General features: G+C 38.6%; 3 protein-coding genes across 4 annotated transcripts in view; 2 read left to right on the top strand and 1 right to left on the bottom strand.

Moving 5' to 3' along the window:
* Positions 1–19,681, bottom strand: part of LOC110975243 (TNF receptor-associated factor 3-like) — a 223,376-nt gene that overhangs the window by 113,589 nt on the left and 90,106 nt on the right. The window lies entirely within an intron of this gene.
* On the top strand, positions 60–17,353 carry LOC110975162 (adipocyte plasma membrane-associated protein-like). Of its 2 annotated transcripts, none has more exons than XM_022227368.2 (10): positions 60–488; positions 1,118–1,216; positions 2,357–2,458; positions 4,017–4,132; positions 5,180–5,272; positions 6,862–6,978; positions 8,309–8,480; positions 8,861–8,995; positions 10,425–10,614; positions 14,777–17,353. In XM_022227368.2, exons 2-10 carry the CDS (start codon positions 1,128–1,130, stop codon positions 14,978–14,980), a joined length of 1,218 nt encoding a protein of 405 aa, XP_022083060.2. In that variant the 5' UTR covers positions 60–488; positions 1,118–1,127; the 3' UTR covers positions 14,981–17,353. The 2 variants fall into 2 exon arrangements, with proteins under 2 accessions (XP_022083060.2, XP_022083059.2); XM_022227367.2 differs by having other exon boundaries at positions 62–600.
* Positions 18,319–19,681, top strand: part of LOC110975242 (77 kDa echinoderm microtubule-associated protein-like) — a 51,790-nt gene continuing 50,427 nt past the window's right edge. Inside the window, exon 1 of the mRNA XM_022227553.2 lies at positions 18,319–18,465. Within this exon, the coding sequence (XP_022083245.1) occupies positions 18,426–18,465 (40 nt within the window). The 5' untranslated portion in view covers positions 18,319–18,425. The remainder of the gene's footprint in view (positions 18,466–19,681) is intronic.

Raw genomic sequence — 19,681 nt, 5'->3', positions numbered from 1 at the left:
GTACCAGTACAAAACCAACAAACCAATGAGCCCTAAAGCACTTATTCACTTGAAACTAACCCACTTATTAAAATCATCGGCCATTCAAGGCCATCTTTTATCCACATTTAAAACGTAATATACCAATCCTCTCAGCTGCTCAGATTGATTGTCCAGGCTCAGGAAGGGATGGGGGGAGGGGTGCTGTAGCATGCCTACTTTTTTGAACAGGGGTGTAGGAATATACACATGCTCTTATATGCCGAGTACACCAGTGCTCATCACAGGCTAAATATACACAGCACCCCTGGGCACTGATATGTTTCAGTCCTGGTGTTTTCATTGTTAAATCGTTTGGATTGAGGTTACAAAGGTCATTGTGGCAGACAGGCTGTTCAACTCTGAGCCTCCCTATTAAGATACAGGTGTGTCTTGGAAAGCCAGGCTGTAGTCTGTCTCTACTGTTCCTTGCTGAATTTTACAATAGTTTGGAACTTCATATCCAGTTTGTGAGTTTTTATTAGCTTTGGTTTTGCTATATAGCATGCTCACCAATGCATGTGCTGAATAGCTTCTGAGTTCAAGTAAATCATTTGTGTTTGTAACGGTCTATGTCTGCATGTAAGTATTATATTTTTCATTATTATTTTAGTGTAGTTATATACATTTGTTGTAGTGTATACCACACATCTTAATTAACTAGAACGTTTGTGCATATGTGGATCAGGCCATTTCATGATGTAGCTTGCACAGTGCTTGCTGAGCTGGTTGCATCCCTCTGATAAATGGCCAATACATACTTGGATCTGATCCATATAAAGGGAAGTTAATTTCACAATTTGGGTTAAGTGGAAATATCTGTGTTCAATGTCAACTTTTAGCTGACAGGTACCAACTTAACACCATTAATTTGAATAAGCAGATTTCTGCCACAAATCTGAGGGAGAACAAGGAAGGAACTAGATCACTTGTAGGTCTCAACTTTTTTGTTCAGTGGCCTTATAGACCCAGGGCTTACTGGATAATTTTCCCCTGATGTTAAAGATTCCAAGCATTTTGATCTCAGAAATGGTCCCAGCATCAGAAGGATTTTATTTGTACATGTATCTGGGAACTTGTCTTTCAACTTTACTTCCAGTCCTTGCAAAATGGAGAGAAACGTAAAGCAGCGAAAGGGGAAAAAACACACGTCTGGTTCCAAACCATCTGTGCAGCCTGAGAAATCCACAAGCGAGAGGTATGAAAACCCTTAGAAGTACTGAGAAATGCTGTGCAACTGTTTCAAATCTCTGAAACTTCACGATTACCATCATCGCTTCAAATAATCGATTTTTTTTAATTCAGTAGATATATATATCATATTATTGCTATGTTTTGAGAAGTGCAAGACATGTTTTCAGCACCCAAAATGTGCAAGGTCAACCCACCAGTATAATATTTGCAGTGCCAGGGCATATGTCAAACTAGTCAAGGCTCTTGCAAACTTATACAAAAAAGTGGAGAGATTAAACCCACAGGTAGAGAATGGGGTGAAGCATACCACAATACAAATGCACAACCCATATCAAAGAATATTGGCATTATGTGCACATAGTGGCAATATGAAAGAAATGGCTCCTCATTCAGTGCTGTATAGGCTACCACATGTACATGCACTTTCCACGACCCCATTCATTCTGTCACTGTCGCGCCCATTCTAAATCTAGTGCAATTAAAGTATGTCTTGATTCGAGCCACGGAGCTGGATTTAACACCAGACCATATTTCAAATGTTACCTCCTGGTAATTTTAGGCTGAGATGTTTTAGTTGTATCCATGTTCTCGGTGATTTTGAACCCTTCAAAATTTGAGTACCTAGCTACTTCTTTTCATTATTACAAGGAACAGTCCTTGTCAGGGCAGATTCATTCAGTTCAAATTCTATACATGTACGTGTACTTCATGGTTGTACATGCATTGATCTTCTAAAATGCTACGACAATGGGTTGCTTAGTCAGAAAATCAAACTTCAAAATGATCCTACATGGCATGGTAAATCACTTTCTTAGGGTTGACGGTGAAATTTTGGGAAATTGTTGTGCTGTCCCAAGACTGCAAAAGGATTCAATGAACTTGAGCTTGTGTAAGCCTTTTGTAAATTATCTGTACATTTCTTGCAAAGGGGTGTTGAGCTGAGTGCCCACAGTCACTTTGATCCTGATTCTGCCACTATGAATAGGTTTATTTTGGGGACAAAGAACAGGACATGGCCACAGCTCTACAGTTTTGTACCATTATATTCTATTGTCATTTACTTCAGTGATGGATGATTATTTTATGAAAAGAAACCTACACGTAAGTAGCTTTTAAAGATTATCTGTTTCTTTTATAACTGCAGGTCTGCATGGAGTAAAAGGCTTACTGCATGTGCTGTTATGGCTACTGCATTAGGCATTGTGGTATACCTTCTGCCTAGCCCAGTTGATCCAGTTCCCCTTTAGTAAGTTGTCCTGTTAGTAATTCCAAGATCCTTGTTATAGCACTCAGTTGAACATTATGAGCATCAAGCAAATGCTGAATTGAAAAATGTATTCACACATGGGCAATTTTGCTTTTTTTAAGGTTCATTGGGCCTAGGTAGTATCCAGTGATAGTCTAAAACAAAGTCATGTGCAGTTCCCAGTTTTAAAAGCGACATGTATGTGTATATAAAATCAAAACTGTTAGTGGCATCAGCCATTGAGGCACAGAATTCTGTACAGTGTAAGCTTTTCAGGGGCAGCCAAATTTGCAATAGATCGCTGTGGTTAAAATGGATTCAGCAACTTTATTTACATTTAATATTTTGTATGAAATCCAACTTTTCCAGCTGTACTTTGTGTTCTCGTGTTCATCAGGTTTAGTCCATATTACAGAAAATAATTCAGTGTCCTTTATGGCCCCTTGTGTGGGATATGCTACTGGACAGTTTTCTCTGGATGAAGATATGTCCTTGCTCTCATTGTTATCATCTGGGATGAAACTGTGAAAAATTCCTTACACTTACATCCACTTAGAAAATGATCATTTTTAATTGATATCATTTCCTGCACTGTACCAACAAGTGAATAACTCACTGAAAGGCTCTCTGTTTACTTTAAAAGGTTAGTAGCTTTTGTTGGCTGGGTACAAAGTGGGTAAAATGTGGTGGTGCGTATCCAATGCAGCATTTAAGTTATTGTGGCAGATATCCTTGTTAAGTAATCAAGAACTTATACGTGATAGGTCAATATGCTGAGATAAGAGGACATTACTTCTGTGGTTTTGATCTGGAATGATAAGAGATATTGCAAATCCGGATATGTCATCATGTCTGTTGATGAAACATACTTGATGTGACCAAAGTGTTGTCCTTAAAATGAATCGTCATCTTTAAGTGAATTCTTGGTCAGTTTTCGTTGTGGTAGGAAAATTTTAAATATTGGAATTATTAAAACCAATTCTGAACTTGCTGTACAGAAAAAAATGAAGAAAAACTTTGTCATGACCAGGGTCCTACTTTTGTGGCTGTACTTTTTGATCACCAAATTGTACTCAAAGCATTAAATAAGGAATTGTCTGTGTTACAGGAAGAACACATCATTGTCGTTATATTTCTTGCTAAGCGTTGAAATGTGCTAGTCACTACTTAAAAAATGGTTTAAGCAGAGATCTTTTTAACCCATACGGTAATTATCAGAGCAATGAAATTGGGCCCCGACTAACAAACAACTAAAACATTTAATTGATATGTGTAAATGCCACCTTTGGTTTGAGGACCATTTTCAAAAGACTACCACTGCAGGGCAAATTAAATTCAGCTGCCAAGCAATGACATTTGCTAAGGACATCCAAAAATATTTGCTAACCAAATCAGGTTTTTATTTACCTGCCAGAATGCACTGTACATTGCTTGTGACCATACTTTTCATTGTGAGTTTTTCTAGTTTACTTTGCTGCTTAGCACAGAAATAGGACGAGCACTTGCTTAGCAGCTCCCGGAAATTGATTTTTTGTGTGTTTCATTTTGAACCTTCTAGCTTGCCATCCCCTCCGGTGCTGGAAGGACCCCTAGCACCAAATACATTACTTCAAGGAGCAGAGAGGCTGCTGGAGGGGAAAGTGTTTGGACCAGAGGCTTTGGAGATGAGAAATGGTATGATGCTGATTGTTGGTATATACCTGTATATATGTTGGTGGACACAGAGTTCCAAGTTTTGTGTCCCAATATAAAGGCAGAATTCTGAAGGTGCTCTATCCAGAAAAGTTGTACAACTGTATCTGTAAGTTTACTCTTGTGAAGCACAACTGAATTTGGCAAATGTCATTGACAATGCTGCAGAGTTTGAGTGTACACTGACATTTTAAGTTAATTTATGGGGAAACATACCGGTAAGAGAAGAGAAACAAGAAGAATGTAGTGATTTAGAAACAATTTTCTAGTGGAAAAAAGAAAAAGAGAAATTTTCTGATTGTTTGACAGTTCTTACCCTCTGTGCAATCTTTTAGATATTTTGTCAACTTACTTTTTTTAACTGGCAGAAGCTCCAGCTCATGAGGTGATATACATGTTTGCTGGCAAATGTCTTCACAACACAGTCTACATTATTACAATTCTCTTTCATATGTGCCCTTCGTTGGATATTTCATAGTCATGGTGGCATACCCGTATGTTCCAGAAATCTGTAATGGGGGGATTATTACTTCTCTTTATCAGTCTGGAGTATAACCACATATGGGCATAGTGACCTTGCCCCATGTCCCTACTCATACAGCAATTCAATGGTAGATATCTTAAATTGGCAACAATGAATTTTAAAGTGCATTGGTACAGACATATTTCAGAACGTGTAGATGATGTCTGTAATGTTGTTTGTTTTTTTGCACAGCCAACCAAATTTTTGCAAATGGAACATTTTGTCGGTGTTTTTTGTTCCATATACTCTAACGCTTAAGAAAAGCACCTGTAACATGGAAACACCCACACAATATCTTGTGGGCTGCTAAAGCAGGCCTTGAAATTAGTCAGAATATTGCATAAGATTTGTGACTAAATAGCCTGCCCAAATAGGATAATACTCCAGACTGTTTATATATGCATGGATAAAACCTGTAAGGGAGTGGGCAGATGCTCGTCTACTTTGTGCTTCAAACACCCTTTGTTTCCATAAAACTATGGTCACTGTTTTTCCCTGGATGACAGGTGCAGTGTACACGGGAACTGGAGATGGACAAGTTGTCAAGATAGAAAATGACCAAATAACGACCATTGCAAGGTTTGGATCCCCGCCCTGTGGTATGTCTTGTTTGGACGTTAACGTAGACTATAACCTGAAGAGATGCCTCAACTGTAGTGGCACCACACTTACGTGCGCATTCTTAACCTTGGCATGTTCACGCTTTTGGCAAATCATAATACTTATTACTCTAAAGGCACGTAATGTGCTTACCACCTGCCTGGAGATACTACCTCTCTGGTGGTAAGCTGACCACATTTCTAATTCTGGTTGCCAAATTAAACTATTGAACTGGTCAAATGCACACTATTCCTTTCCAGTACATGAAGATTTAGTGAGATTGTGAAGGGTGGCCGCAAGTTTTTATTTTTAATGTTGCCGATTGCTAGTGTTCTGGAAAAGCCTCGCTAAGCAAAGAAACTGAATTTTCAATGGGATCGATGACCACCGAGCAGAGATATTTCAAGGAAAGTTATGACTTGGGAGTTGAAGTTAACAGTAGTGCTGCAAGTAGGTGCCAAGGTTTGGTTTGGGTTCGGTTTGGACGTGGTTTGGAAATTTTTGGCCGAACTTTGGTTTGTTTCGGACACGTACACATAATGCACATTGAGACGTTGAAGAGCACGCTACGAACGAACGTGCCATACATACATGTGGTACCTCCGTGTGTAAAATACGTTAATACAAGCAATGAATCTCCTCTCCATCCCCAGCTATGAGCAACTTCGATGTGAACGTAATTTTTGTCTAAACTGTTTCCCCAAAGTTTGTTTAGGAGTTAAAATTCCATAGAAATTTACCGTTGGAGGTGTGACAGTTTCTGACCTTGTTTGCCGCCCAAAGCAGTCATGTTTGGACTACACTTGATTCAACAAAATGATCGTAGGATATGTGAAAACAGAAAAAAAGAGCATGCTCAAATGGGAGTTTCCTCCTTTACAGGATACAAGATCAAATTAGATGAGTGAATTGTGTTTTCATTATTTTTCACAAAACAGATTCAACTGCCAAACCATGGCTTTCGATGTATTCAGAGAAGAACCTTGGTATTAAGTCATCATTCTCAAAAGAGACCAAAAGCTTAAGCAGCCAGTCAAATTTGTGACGAAGTATGATGTTATTTTCAGGAAGGGACAGTTTGGGAAATTTTTCCTAATGAAGCAATGGATAAAATTTAACAATGAAATGAAGGGGATGGCTTTTCAACCATTCTTACACAATCACTCAAGTTGATATCAATGACTGTGTCGGGATCATTCAGTTTTAAATGTTAAAAGATAAGAACTTAGTGATAAACTGCATTTTGCTGCCTTATATAATTCAATAGACCACCTGCTCACATTTGTTGAAGAGAGCATGCCTTCTGAATGATCAACAGTTTAAAGCTTATCATGGAGTGTTTTAATTATAGGCAAAATGTGCCATTGCTTTCTGCTCAACACTGGTAACATTACCAATGATTCGAATAAGTCATTATTTATTGTCTTTATCACAAATTGGTGAAATTAAAAGGCAAATAAATCACCTTTGCAATTAATTGCATGTGCCGTCATTCGGCAACATGTATTCTACCTACATGTACATTGAAACATACCCATTGAACAGAATGCCTCGAGTCAGCATTTTTGGTTTGGTTTGTTGTGTGCAGGACTTCAAAAAGATGAGCACAGGTGTGGGCGGCCACTGGGACTGCGGTTCCACACTGATGGATTTCTGTACGTGTTAGATGCGTATCTTGGGTTGTTCAAAGTAAATGTGGAAACAGGTAATGAAGTTGGAAACGATTCAAATTAATTACAGTCACCAGTGGGCAAGTACTCCTGTAACTCTGCTGTGTGATGAGACCTTGAACAAAGTCAGTTTAGAATAATCAAATTTAAAAATAGAGATGTAATAATTTTTACGAGGCTTGTTTGCAGTTGGAAGTTTTTATGTATGCTCTGAATACACATTTAAGTTGTCAATCAACAGAGATCCGTGTACTTTGACCAAAGAGCCGGATGTGTTTGTTCCTCATCAAGGGCTGTTTTTAGTGTTGTTGCTCTCCACTCATCTGTACATCCTGTTAGTTCACAGTGACCTTAAGTCCACTTTTTGACGTGTCCCATATTTGAAGTCATTCCTGGCCTTTCTCAAGGTCTTGTGTACTGTGCTGATACAAGGCTGTGTGCTGATATAGTAAAGCTTTGTCTTTTTTTCCACTCCAGCAACTACGTGCATTTGTGTACATTTTTTTTCACTAGATTTGCTTCATTTCCAGAAATTCCTTTCCAGAGAAGTTGAAGAAACTTCAGTTTGCATTATGTGAAAATAATAATGAAGACCCTTTTCTGTTTGTTAATACTTAAAGTCAAGGATTTCACTGTTCTTTTCAACTGCCATCGATGAATTCACTGTAGAAATAGGCCCTGAAAACAGTGTGGTGCCAATGTGGTGTCGCTTGCTTGGAGGATACAGAGTTCTTTCAGTGTTAAAGTATAAAGTATATATACTGCACGAGATAAATTGTGACATGTTGGGCCTACTTAATCAGACTAAAGTGGTGATTTTGCCCACTTTGACACAGTTCGTGTTGCATTCCTTTCATCACGGTTCAGCAAAACTAGTGTTCTACACCATGACTTCCAGGTCCGGGATAGATCCAGAGCCATTTTTGTGGGGGGAGGGGAAGGGGGCAACTTTTTGGCAGAAGCCTACAGAGACAGTGTAGAGTGGTCAAATTATTTGTAATAGCTTTATACATATGTATGGCATATTACTCTCGAGTTGGTCAAACTGTACTTAATTCACCTTCTTAAACTTTGAAAATGATAATCAGAGCAGCAACTCATTAAGAAACACTCTCTCTCTGTACCTTTTTAGGAAAAATTTCAGGAAAAGATACAGATGTTACTTGAGCATGCATGCATTGTGAGCCATGTCCAGTTAATTTGGAGGTCAGAGGTCCAAACAGAAACTAAATTAGGGAATACCACATTAAATGAGAATGAAACCAAACAGTGAGCAAACTCTAAACCTATAAAGTGATTTTTCCGTTATTCTGAGACATATCTTTTACTCTGCTTAACTGTCTCATAAATGCTTTTTTCATCAAGGTGACACAACAAAGCTTCTGTCAGGTGAGGATCCCATCGGAGGCAAACCCATGAAATTCCTAAATGACCTGGACATCGACTCAGACGGGGTCATATATTTCAGTGACTCTAGTTACCGTTGGCAACGCCGTCAAAATAGACATGCTGTTCTTGAAAACACCAAAACAGCAAGGTGTGGTTCATTTGCCTCTTTGTTAAGTGAGAAGAAGAAACATCCAACCATTTCCTACCCATTCATAGTTACAGTGTATGTACCAACATCAGAAAATGGTAGTGATACTGGCTGAAAACAATTAAAGGTTAAAATTTGGAAGAACTGTGTAATGAGTTTTTTACACAACCCCTTCCAAGTGTTATTGCCCAAGAGTAAACTACCTCCCCCTTTTGTTTACACGTAAAAATATCAAACCCCATGATTACTTACACTTCCATTGTCAAATTTGGATGAAGTCAAATGCAATATTCAGAGAATACAAAAAAACAAGCAGACAAACACATAAAATCACAAAAATTGTCTTTTGAACGTTGACCAAATCTCATTTTTCTGTACAGGGTGTTCAAGTTTGACCCCAAGACTGGAGAAAAGTCAGTCATACTTGATGACCTCTGCTTTGCCAATGGTATACAGTTGTCTCCAGATGAAGACTTCCTGCTAATAACAGAAACAACATATGCACAAGTAAAAAAGTAAGTTGAGAACAGAATGTTTAAATTAGTTCTTGACCAACCACTCAATTTGTAGTAAATTTTGTCCTTTGTAAAAGTACAGATGCCAGACCGATTGTTTGTTTACTTTTGCTCCCCATGTAAAAATTATTATATAAGCATTCTACATCCTTGTGCAGGACAATTGAGAAAAATTGAATTGCAAAGATAAACCAGTTTGCATTGCTGTGAATTGAAGCTCCACACTTGAATTTGCAGAGTGTGTGTTTAATCAAATGCTTGCCACACATGCTCAGCATTAAATGTAGTGTACATATTACGTGCTGTTATCTGTTCCCAATGAGTCAGTGCCCTGTGATGATATATTGTGCTTATGACAGTCATTCTTTGCCCGCACTGAAATGGGAGGTGAGCTAAATGTACATGAGCACATTGAACAATGGTAAAGAATCACTTAACTACATGTATAACATTCTAGCCAACCGCGGTGACAGAATTTATCAATTTCTACAGCTGGGAAGGCCAGATATATGGGGAACGGTAGACTATAAGGGACTTATTTTGCATGTTTACTAAGATGTAGGGCTAGTGTACCAGTACACACCCATCAAGGGTGGAGGGAGAGGTCATGTTTACCCCACCTCCCATGATAGGGGGAGGGGCGAAATGTCACATGGTCCCCTGTACCATCTTCAACTAATGTTGATTCTAACCAGGGACATGTTTAATCCGTTTTATGTACCACACATATATGCACTGGCAGTTACATTGTGGTTGTAATATGTAAGTTGACTGTGCTCACACTGCACAGTGCCATTGTGATGATGGCAAAAGTGCATTATCAGCTGTTGGTTTAGAATAACCCTCATGGGCCACAGTTGTTGTGATGAATGCAAGTAGAGGTCCTTTGATGAGCGCGTGGCATTTATTGTGTTTTCAACCTTTTCTTTTCCACATAGTAGCTGTCACAATGGACCTTTCTCATGAAATATGCAAATTAGATAGGCACGCGTGCACACTACTAGTCTGTCAGCAGTGTAGGCGAGCTGCATCTGGCACGTTGAAGGTCAATCCAATTACAGCCTTTGTCTGATACTTCAACATGATTTTCTTGAAACTAAGTGAAGTTTTCAGTGTCCTAAGGTTGGAAAGTAACAATTCCTTGTCTATGAGTTTGGCAGTCATGTAAACTATACTACATGTAGTCACGGTACAGAAATGGTACGTATGTGCTCACAGTGGTGCACATGGAGATTTGTATTACGTCATAGATTTAAGCAACTTTGCCAACCAGTGGTAGTAACGCGTATGCGCCTGCCTTATGTGCATATTTCACGGGAAAGGTCCATTCTTCCACCATTGCTAGGGTTTGGGGCATATGTTTATGCTGTTCTCATTGCTCTTGTTTGTTCTAATGAGAGAGGGCCATGCATGTTTTGTCTATCAACAGATATTACCTGAAGGGTCCAAAGAAAGGACAGGTTGAGGTATTTGCTGATAACCTCCCTGGATTGGTTGATAACATCCGACCAAGGCGAGCTGGGGGTTACTGGGTTGGGATGGCCATAGTCAGGAAACAGCCAATTTCTGTGTATGACATCATTGCTGCAAGACCTTGGCTGAGTAAATTAATCACAAAGGTACGCTGTAATTTCAGTTCATGACTCGTGCGTTTGATGCAGACTTCACAACATAGACTTAATTACTCAGTGTTGCTTTGGTACTCTAACTCAAAAAGTACTTTTTTGTTCTCATTTTAGCAACTTGGTACTTGACCCCAGTTCGAGACTCTTATTACTCATAATCATACCTGTCAAATGCAAACTTATTTAGGTCCATCTATGCTAAATCACCAAAATAAAAAATATTTCAGTGTCTGACTATTTGGATGAAATATTTTTGAAAAACTTTAACTATTCAAACTGAATGGAAACCAGTGCTTTAATACAGGTCTCCAATAAATAATAAATAAATAAAATTCAAAAATAAACTAAAATGCCAACAGTAGTCATGTTTGCATTTGCCCCTCAACACAGTGCTGATATAGAAACACAAAATATTCATTTTTCACATGCAAGCAGTGTTTCTTCCATTAGCCTGTTTTCCAATGTGACAGAATAGAGCAACTAACACAGGTGAATTATGCACTTAAGTTTCAAAATAATAGCGTAAAAATGAACACAAATAGAAGTTGTTGTGATGGAGTCTACTGCACAATTTGAGTCGGTGAACTAAACTGAAACCAAATTATAATAAGGCATGCCATTTCAGGAAGGTCAAAAACCTCAGTGATGTTGTTCAGCTCCGAAGGTCACTCCATGAGTCCAATCTGCTATTCATTGGTCCTTCTGAATGAAAGCAAAATAGCAATTAAGTTTATACAAAAGAGTAGGTTTTTAGAAAAAGTCTGCATGGTTCATTTAACATTGACTTTATACTAAGATTGAATCAACACCAGCTGTATGGAAAGGAGGAAAAGACCTCATACTAGTTATTGTAGTTCACTATAGGGGATTTAGCTGTACTAACTCTATGAGGAGGGCCTGTTACTTAAAGAGTAACTAGTTATTGTAGTTCACTATAGGGGATTCAGCTGTACTAACTCTATGAGGAGGGCCTGTTACTTAAAGAGTAACTAGTTATTGTAGTTCACTATAGGGGCCTCAGCTGTACTAACTCTATGAGGAGGGCCTGTTACTTAAAGAGTAACTAGTTATTGTAGTTCACTATAGGGGCCTCAGCTGTACTAACTCTATGAGGAGGGCCTGTTACTTAAAGAGTAACTAGTTATTGTAGTTCACTATAGGGGATTCAGCTGTACTAACTCTATGAGGAGGGCCTGTTACTTAAAGAGTAACTAGTTATTGTAGTTCACTATAGGGGCCTCAGCTGTATTAACCGTATCAGGAGGGTCTGTTACTTAAAGAGTAACTAGTTAGTGTAGTTCACTGTAGGAGATTCAGCTGTACTAACTCTATGAGGAGGGCCTGTTACTTAAAGAGTAACTAGTTATTGTAGTTCACTATAGGGGATTCAGCTGTACTAACTCTATGAGGAGGGCCTGTTACTTAAAGAGTAACTAGTTATTGTAGTTCACTATAGGGGCCTCGGCTGTACTAACTCTATGAGGAGGGCCTGTTACTTAAAGAGTAACTAGTTATCGTAGTTCACTATAGGGGATTCAGCTGTACTAACTCTATCAGGAGGGCCTGTTACTTAAAGAGTAACTAGTTATCGTAGTTCACTATAGGGGCCTCGGGTGTACTAACTCTATGAGGAGGGCCTGTTACTTAAAGAGTAACTAGTTATTGTAGTTCACTGTAGGGGCCTCGGGTGTACTAACTCTATGAGGAGGGTCTGTTACTTAAAGAGTAACTAGTTATTGTAGTTCACTATAGGGGATTCAGCTGTACTAACCCTATCAGGAGGGTCTGTTACTTAAAGAGTAACTAGTTATTGTAGTTGACTATAGGGGCCTCAGCTGTACTAACTCCATCAGGAGGGCCTGTTACTTAAAGAGTAAATAGTTATTGTAGTTGACTATAGGGGCCTCAGCTGTACTCACCCTATCAGGAGGGTCTGTTACTTAAAGAGTAACTAGTTATTGTAGTTCACTGTAGGGGCCTCAGCTGTACTAACTCTATGAGGAGGGCCTGTTACTTAAAGAGTAACTAGTTATTGTAGTTCACTGTAGGGGCCTCAGCTGTATTAACTCCATGAGGAGGGCCTGTTACTTAAAGAGTAACTAGTTATCGTAGTTCACTATAGGGGATTCAGCTGTACTAACTCTATGAGGAGGGCCTGTTACTTAAAGAGTAACTAGTTATCGTAGTTCACTATAGGGGATTCAGCTGTACTAACTCTATCAGGAGGGCCTGTTACTTAAAGAGTAACTAGTAATTGTAGTTGACTATAGGGGCCTCAGCTGTACTAACTCTATCAGGAGGGCCTGTTACTTAAAGAGTAACTAGTTATTGTAGTTCACTGTAGGGGCCTCAGCTGTACTAACTCTATCAGGAGGGCCTGTTACTTAAAGAGTAACTAGTTATTGTAGTTCACTGTAGGGGCCTCAGCTGTATTAACTCTATGAGGAGGGCCTGTTACTTAAAGAGTAACTAGTTATTGTAGTTGACTGTAGGGGCCTCAGCTGTACTAACTCTATGAGGAGGGCCTGTTACTTAAAGAGTAACTAGTTATTGTAGTTCACTATAGGGGCCTCAGCTGTACTAACTCCATCAGGAGGGCCTGTTACTTAAAGAGTAACTAGTTATTGTAGTTCACTGTAGGGGCCTCAGCTGTACTAACTCTATGAGGAGGGCCTGTTACTTAAAGAGTAACTAGTTATTGTAGTTCACTATAGGGGCCTCAGCTGTACTAACCCTATCAGGAGGGTCTGTTACTTAAAGAGTAACTAGTTATTGTAGTTCACTATAGGGGCCTCAGCTGTACTAACTCTATGAGGAGGGCCTGTTACTTAAAGAGTAACTAGTTATTGTAGTTCACTGTAGGGGCCTCAGCTGTACTAACTCTATCAGGAGGGCCTGTTACTTAAAGAGTAACTAGTTATTGTAGTTCACTGTAGGGGCCTCAGCTGTACTAACTCTATGAGGAGGGCCTGTTACTTAAAGAGTCCAGGCAATGCAATTGTTTTACTACATCCCAAGAGAATGCATATTACGTGTTTCAGTTGACATTATTTGAGTTATTTGTTTGGTATTTCAAAGGGTATTTTGGTATTTTTCGTGCTAATGTAAATCTCCATATTTATGAACATAACTGTGATGTCATCCTAGGGAGTACAATCCCAATGTTGCATTGATTTGTGCATACACAAATGCTGGATTTTTTTCTTTTTATGTTGCCATCCTAGAGGTTTATTTCTTTATTGATACATTGCTACATGGCAATAAATATGCAATAAATAAGCCTTCTCCAGAAGCATTTTCACTTTGCAAAATTAGGTTTACAATTTGAGCAGTAACACTAAGAAACTGAACAGTGTCTTTTCTGATTGACACCTTGGCAACAGCTCCCTCAGTTGTCTACAAATGCTTAGACCCGTGTATTTATTATACAAGTGATCTTTTCAATACACTTAATCCCAAAAGCATGTCAAATAGTTTTCATACATTGAGGAAGACTCCAAAGATGCACAAAAAAGGTGTCTCTAAAAATCCATCACATGGACCCTTAAAGAGTATTGTTGCATATACATTGTGCAATGTTCTTCACCATCGTTTGAAACAAAATCAGCAAAATCAGTTCTAATAACATAGTACTGATGGAAGTTTGAAAAAGTGCATTCAAAAAAAATAATTAATTGGCTTTACAGATGAGTGCCTCTTCATTTTGCCTGAGATAACCCTGATTCCCAAATGTCTCTGAAGCTGTTTTTCAGAGAGGGGAAAACACTTGTGTGGACATGAGTCTACAAAACATTCTTTTCATTATGTGGACTTGTCTTGTGTGGAGGTCCACACCGTGGATGCCACACTTGCACACACACACACGTGTGTATTTGCCTGCAACTGGGGACCCACTATTGTTCCTCTTTTGTTTGTACTTTAACGTTTTTTAGAAGACCACCCATATGTTTTGTACACAGTTGTCCATCGGGGACCCTCTGTCAATTGGGGACCTTATTGTCCTCTATTGTTCAGGGTCCCCAATTGAATGCAGAAACAAACTCATACGCACACAAGACCCCCCCATAAAAAACTTGCTGGGATTGTGCTGCTACCTATTTCTCAAAGTTGTTAAACTGATTCTTATATTTAAATCTACTTCTCATACTTATCACAGTTTATAAGCCCGGAGTGGATTGTAAAAGTTGTACCAAAGCATAGCCTCGTGATTGCCCTGGACGAAGACGGCAACATCATTGAGAGCCTCCATGACACCACAGGACGCAATATTCCCTCTGTAAGCAGTGTACTTGACACTGGAGAGCACCTCTATTTTGGCTCCTACCATGCTGAATTCCTGGGCCGATTGAGCCTAAAGTAGAAGTTCCATAATCATAGATATGCAATCAGGAGTGACTCAAAGAAAGCCTGTGTTCAATTACAGTTTAAATTTTAGAAAAACCTGAAATGATTGTTTAAAGGCCTTAATTTTTTCATTTGGCTTTTAAACGTGGTGAAGTAATTGAAGTTACTTGTTGCTGAACAAGTTTAATAAGTTTTCAGGTATTTGTGGCATTTCTTGAAAAGCAAGTGGGAACCTTTTTATAATTAGGATATCAACAGTTACCAAGGTAATAAGCTATTTGGGGGAGGAAAACTTACAGTAAATTGTCAAAAATCAAAATTACCAATTGTAGCCTAGATTTGGGGAATTTTTTTGGAATGTTGGTCGTATTTTCTCTACAACTACAATGGCAGTATAGTTGTCGTACATTCTTTGTGTGTTTTTTTACATTTTCTTTTTTTCAGGTTAAAACATTGCGATTTAATGCTTGACATTTAGAGGGAAATCTGAGTTCTTAAAGTCTTGATGAAAGACGTGGATGTTGGAGTGTATTCCCCCTTTAAAGTTTCAGAATTTACAGCCTTAGTCAGTACAGCAGAAGGATGGTGTATGGTTTTGATGATTTTTTTAAATAAAAGAACATGTTTTCTTTTTGTTTTGGAAGAAAAGGAGAAATTTGAAAGATAGTGGTGGAAGGCGAAACAGTCCTTTTTGTTCTTTACTTCAGTTTGAGTGTGCACATCAGCATAAATTTGGACTCAAATAAAAAAGACTCTTATCTTTATCACCATCTAGAAAGTCTCCCATATAATGTGTCATTTCAAATGCAAGATATGTGCATGCATATGTTTGGAGAAAAAAAGTTTTACAATGAAAATGAATAACCAGTGTGTTTTATTTTACTTGGGAAACAGCCAAGAATTTGGTATAGTAAACATTAATAGCAATACATTTAGGTTTGTGCAGGTTAGTTATGTCGCCCTCTTGTGGTTAAACCAGCAGCTTGAGTTTGTGGAAAAACTGGAAAGATTTAAAGTAACTACCTATGCTTATGGAATTGTTTTTTTCTTTAGGCATGTACATTTTAGTCAGATTTTTCAAAGCTCATGACATGTACTTTTGTATTGATATTGCTTTCTTTCCCAGACCAGGGTGAAAATATGAATTGGCAATATGAAAGGAATATTTGTTATTACATTGGATGCCAGTGGATCTGAAATTATGCATTTTATAATAAAAAATAATGATTTTTTACTTTTTAAAAATGTTATAGCTCTCATGAGGAAAAAATACAGGTACTGCATTGATTCTGAACTTTAATTCAGTCTCCAATTTTTGCTTGTTGTACGGTCACTTATGCTCAGAAACAGAGAATTGAATTACTCGTCCTTGCGTTGTTTTTCCACAAAACAGACCTGTTTGGACTGTGGGTTTTCTTCAGTGCTACTTTATGAACACATTTTGGGAATTCAAAGCAAAAACAAAGCACCACGACAAAGCCAAGCTAAATGGGAAAAGGACAAGCAAACAAAACAATCTGGGAAAAACGGCTGCCTTTATAAAATGACACTTCAATAAGGTACCTTGACCTCGGTGGTCCGTGTTATTAGACTGTGTGCCAAAAAGATATGATTTTCCAAAGTTGTGGTGGGCCATGGCTGAGAGTGATGGACTCCTAGTTCTCCCCAAATATTTAAAAGTGACTTTTGCATAACATAACTATGAATAATCAGGCTTGGGAGGTGGATAATTTTCTTCTTGTTAGGACAAAAAGGAAAACTTTTATTTATTATTTTGTTTACATTTTGACTAATTTTGTAAAAGTTTTATGGGATGCTTATGCCCCAAGTCATTTATGCACTGTATCTTAACACAAAAATTTGCAGCGAAATTGTAAGCTTTTTTGCCTTTTAGTCCACATATCTTTTTAACCATTTGTTAAAAAAGTATAGCACAACATGATGTTTCATTGAAATGGGGCATAATTTTCAAGATAGATTATCAAATATTTACACTTGACCTACCGTTTTACCTCCCTTTTATTATTTGAATGGGGATTAAGTGGGTTGTGTGTCTGTTTCGTTGGCTTGTTTTGGATTGGGCCGTTTGAATTTTGGGCGCTTTGCTAGTACCATTCTACATTGCAGGGCATTTCAAGTTTGGATATAGAGTCTCTAGTTTGTGAGAACATACGTGTGGTAAAATGAAATGATTGGGGTTTACTCTATTTACAACACCATTCACACCTATCCAGGGGTCAGGCATTGCACTGCCTTTAATTTTTCATTTGCAGAAACTGGCTTTAGGGATTTGCTTTTACCCATTTATAAAATCTTAATCTTGCACGTACATTGTACAGTGTAATAAGTAGTGCATCAGCAATAAACTGGAAGCTGGCGTCTCTGAAAATGTCTCCTGAACAGTTGTTTATTTGTCTGAAGGAAGTGGCATAGCTGGGGTGGATTTTACAAATTCACAATTTGGCAGCAAGGGACCAAGAATTCCCAGTGCTTGGTGGTGGGGGGGATGTGACCCTAGTAGTCACGGTACTGATTCTGCATGGAACTGGGGCAGGGTAAGGAAGTTAAATTTTTCCGAGTTCTGTCAACCCCACCTCCAACTAATCGGTCCTGCGCTCCAAACTTGATTATTTTCTGGGCAGAAGTTTCATAAGAGTTACATGTGTAGCCCGCAAAATTTTGTTTCAATTTTATCTGAATATCCAAAAATCTCCCCCTCCAAAAAATAAATCTTAATTTTTATAGGCTCTTACTCCAAATTTTTCTGAAAACAGCCTCTTTAAAAATAAAAGTTGTTTATGGACTTTTCAGCAGAGTACACCATCGGCAATAATTGCTACATGTAGTCTTGAGGGGAGATTTAATTACACAACGTTTACTCTGGAAAACATTTCTGCTGGGGCAATGACGTGGTGGTCGTACGCGTGGTGGTGGGCCTACCAGAACATGCAGAACAAGGAAAACGACGGGTCCATCGGTTAAAAAGCTACTGTAAACAAACCCCGCACAAAGGAACAAAATATATACAGAAATCCAAAGCAAATATGTAGACAGCACTTGTAAAGGTAAATAAAAAGGCGATTATTGAGGGCATTTCCTTGTCCCGTCCCCGTGGGTGAGGTGAGCGTTGTGCTCGTATAGTACATTTCCGACCGATTCTTGTATGAATCGCGGCTTTTAACACAAGCTACAAAAGCATGTCAGGCCCAGTACTGTTTTGGTCGACTGCTTTGGTTGACGCATAAATGATCAATAACTAATTAATTTGAATACCCTCGCTAAAATGAATAATAACAATGCCGACTTTGAGTGATACAAACCGTTACAAACGGTACGACACGGTGTGATGAATAATATTTTGATCAACTTGCAATCGGTGACACACACTTCAGGCTCACAAAAATATTGCAGACGACACTTTTAGTTTTATATCCCAGCATCCTTAGCGAGACGCACAAATCATGGACGACGGTGGCAATTCTGGAAATTGCAGTGGACTTGGTAAGTATTTTAAACAAATTCCATCCTTATGGAGGCCAGTTTTAGATCAATGGGTAAGTTATTTTCGCAGACCTGTTCAATAACCTAACAGTAGCGTTTGGTAGAGTTTAGGCCCGCACAAGGGTATATTTGCAAGCGATAGATTAAGGACCGGCCACACACATGACACATACATGTAGATGTACAACGTGTTCATGTTGACACTGTCAAAACACAATCCATTCAGTCGAGCCTAGTGTTAGTACTCATGTGTTCACGTGCTCCATCGTGTATCACGCCCACAATATAGGATTGAAAAATGCCTGCATTATTAATTACTGAACATGTGTACGTGTGTGCGTGATAAATACATTTATGTCTTGCTTTGAGATTACATTGACATCTTGATTCTTGTCTTGACGTACATGTATGTCATCAGCATGACTAGGGCTAGGCCTATTCTTTTAAGTAAAAGGAGGAAAACAATCAGTTTATTTTCATAATGAATATTCCAGCGTCAATGTGCATTTGAATTTACCGTTAGAGAAATTGTGAGAAAAAGAAATTCATTTTAACTCCAGTAATCCATTTGGTTGACAGTTTAGAGCCTTGCAGTGACAAGATGGTGAAGAAGGTACCCCCAGAACTGTTTGGTTTGTTGTCCACTGCGTGGGAGACCAGAACCACAGTTCTGGGGGTATGAAGAAGGTATTGAGATCTTGGGCTCATTTTGGTCATCATGTACGTGACATATACAAGTTGGAATCAAACAGTGACAAATGATAAGCCTTGTGTATGACAAGGGCTAGCAATCACATTAGCTCAAGTATGACAATTTTAATAGGAGTATCTGTGTTTCAAAGTTGTTTGGGAACAGGTTCTTGCAGTTATACTAGTAGGAAAATAGAAATTTGAGTTGAAAAGGATCATGCAGAAACATTCAACCCTGAGGCATTACAGCATATTGAGCCCCATACTGCCTGTTGTGGGCTGCAGTTAATATGGTTACCATTGATTAAACAACAATAGCTTGCTTTCTCTGCAACCATGATTTTTTTTGGGGGGGGGTTGACGATAAAAAGTGTAACCAAATGGTCTCAATCTGCTGATTATCATAAGCTTACTGGCAAAAGCCCACTTACATGTACATAAACCTGCATGGCCTTGTAGATTTTTGGGTCTGTTCTGTATCGGCATGTACATGTATATCCTTTTGCTGCATTTGTACAATCCTGTA

The sequence above is a fragment of the Acanthaster planci genome, linkage group LG01, assembly GCF_054643075.1.
Source record: "Acanthaster planci isolate LZ-2023a linkage group LG01, COTS_SCS, whole genome shotgun sequence".
NCBI lineage: Eukaryota > Metazoa > Echinodermata > Asteroidea > Valvatida > Acanthasteridae > Acanthaster > Acanthaster planci.
Note: the sequence above shows the minus strand (reverse complement) of the source record. Positions and strands in the feature narration are given on the sequence as shown.

What these genes read in the sequence shown, in the direction of transcription:
- LOC110975162 (XM_022227368.2), top strand. Translation starts at nt 1,128, where the DNA reads ATGGAGAGAAACGTAAAGCAGCGAAAGGGGAAAAAACACACGTCTGGT. An exon ending in GAGAAATCCACAAGCGAGAG is followed by an intron (nt 1,217 to 2,356) that starts GTATGAAAACCC and finishes TTATAACTGCAG; the next exon opens with GTCTGCATGGAGTAAAAGGC. An exon ending in GAAAACACCAAAACAGCAAG is followed by an intron (nt 8,481 to 8,860) that starts GTGTGGTTCATT and finishes TTTTCTGTACAG; the next exon opens with GGTGTTCAAGTTTGACCCCA.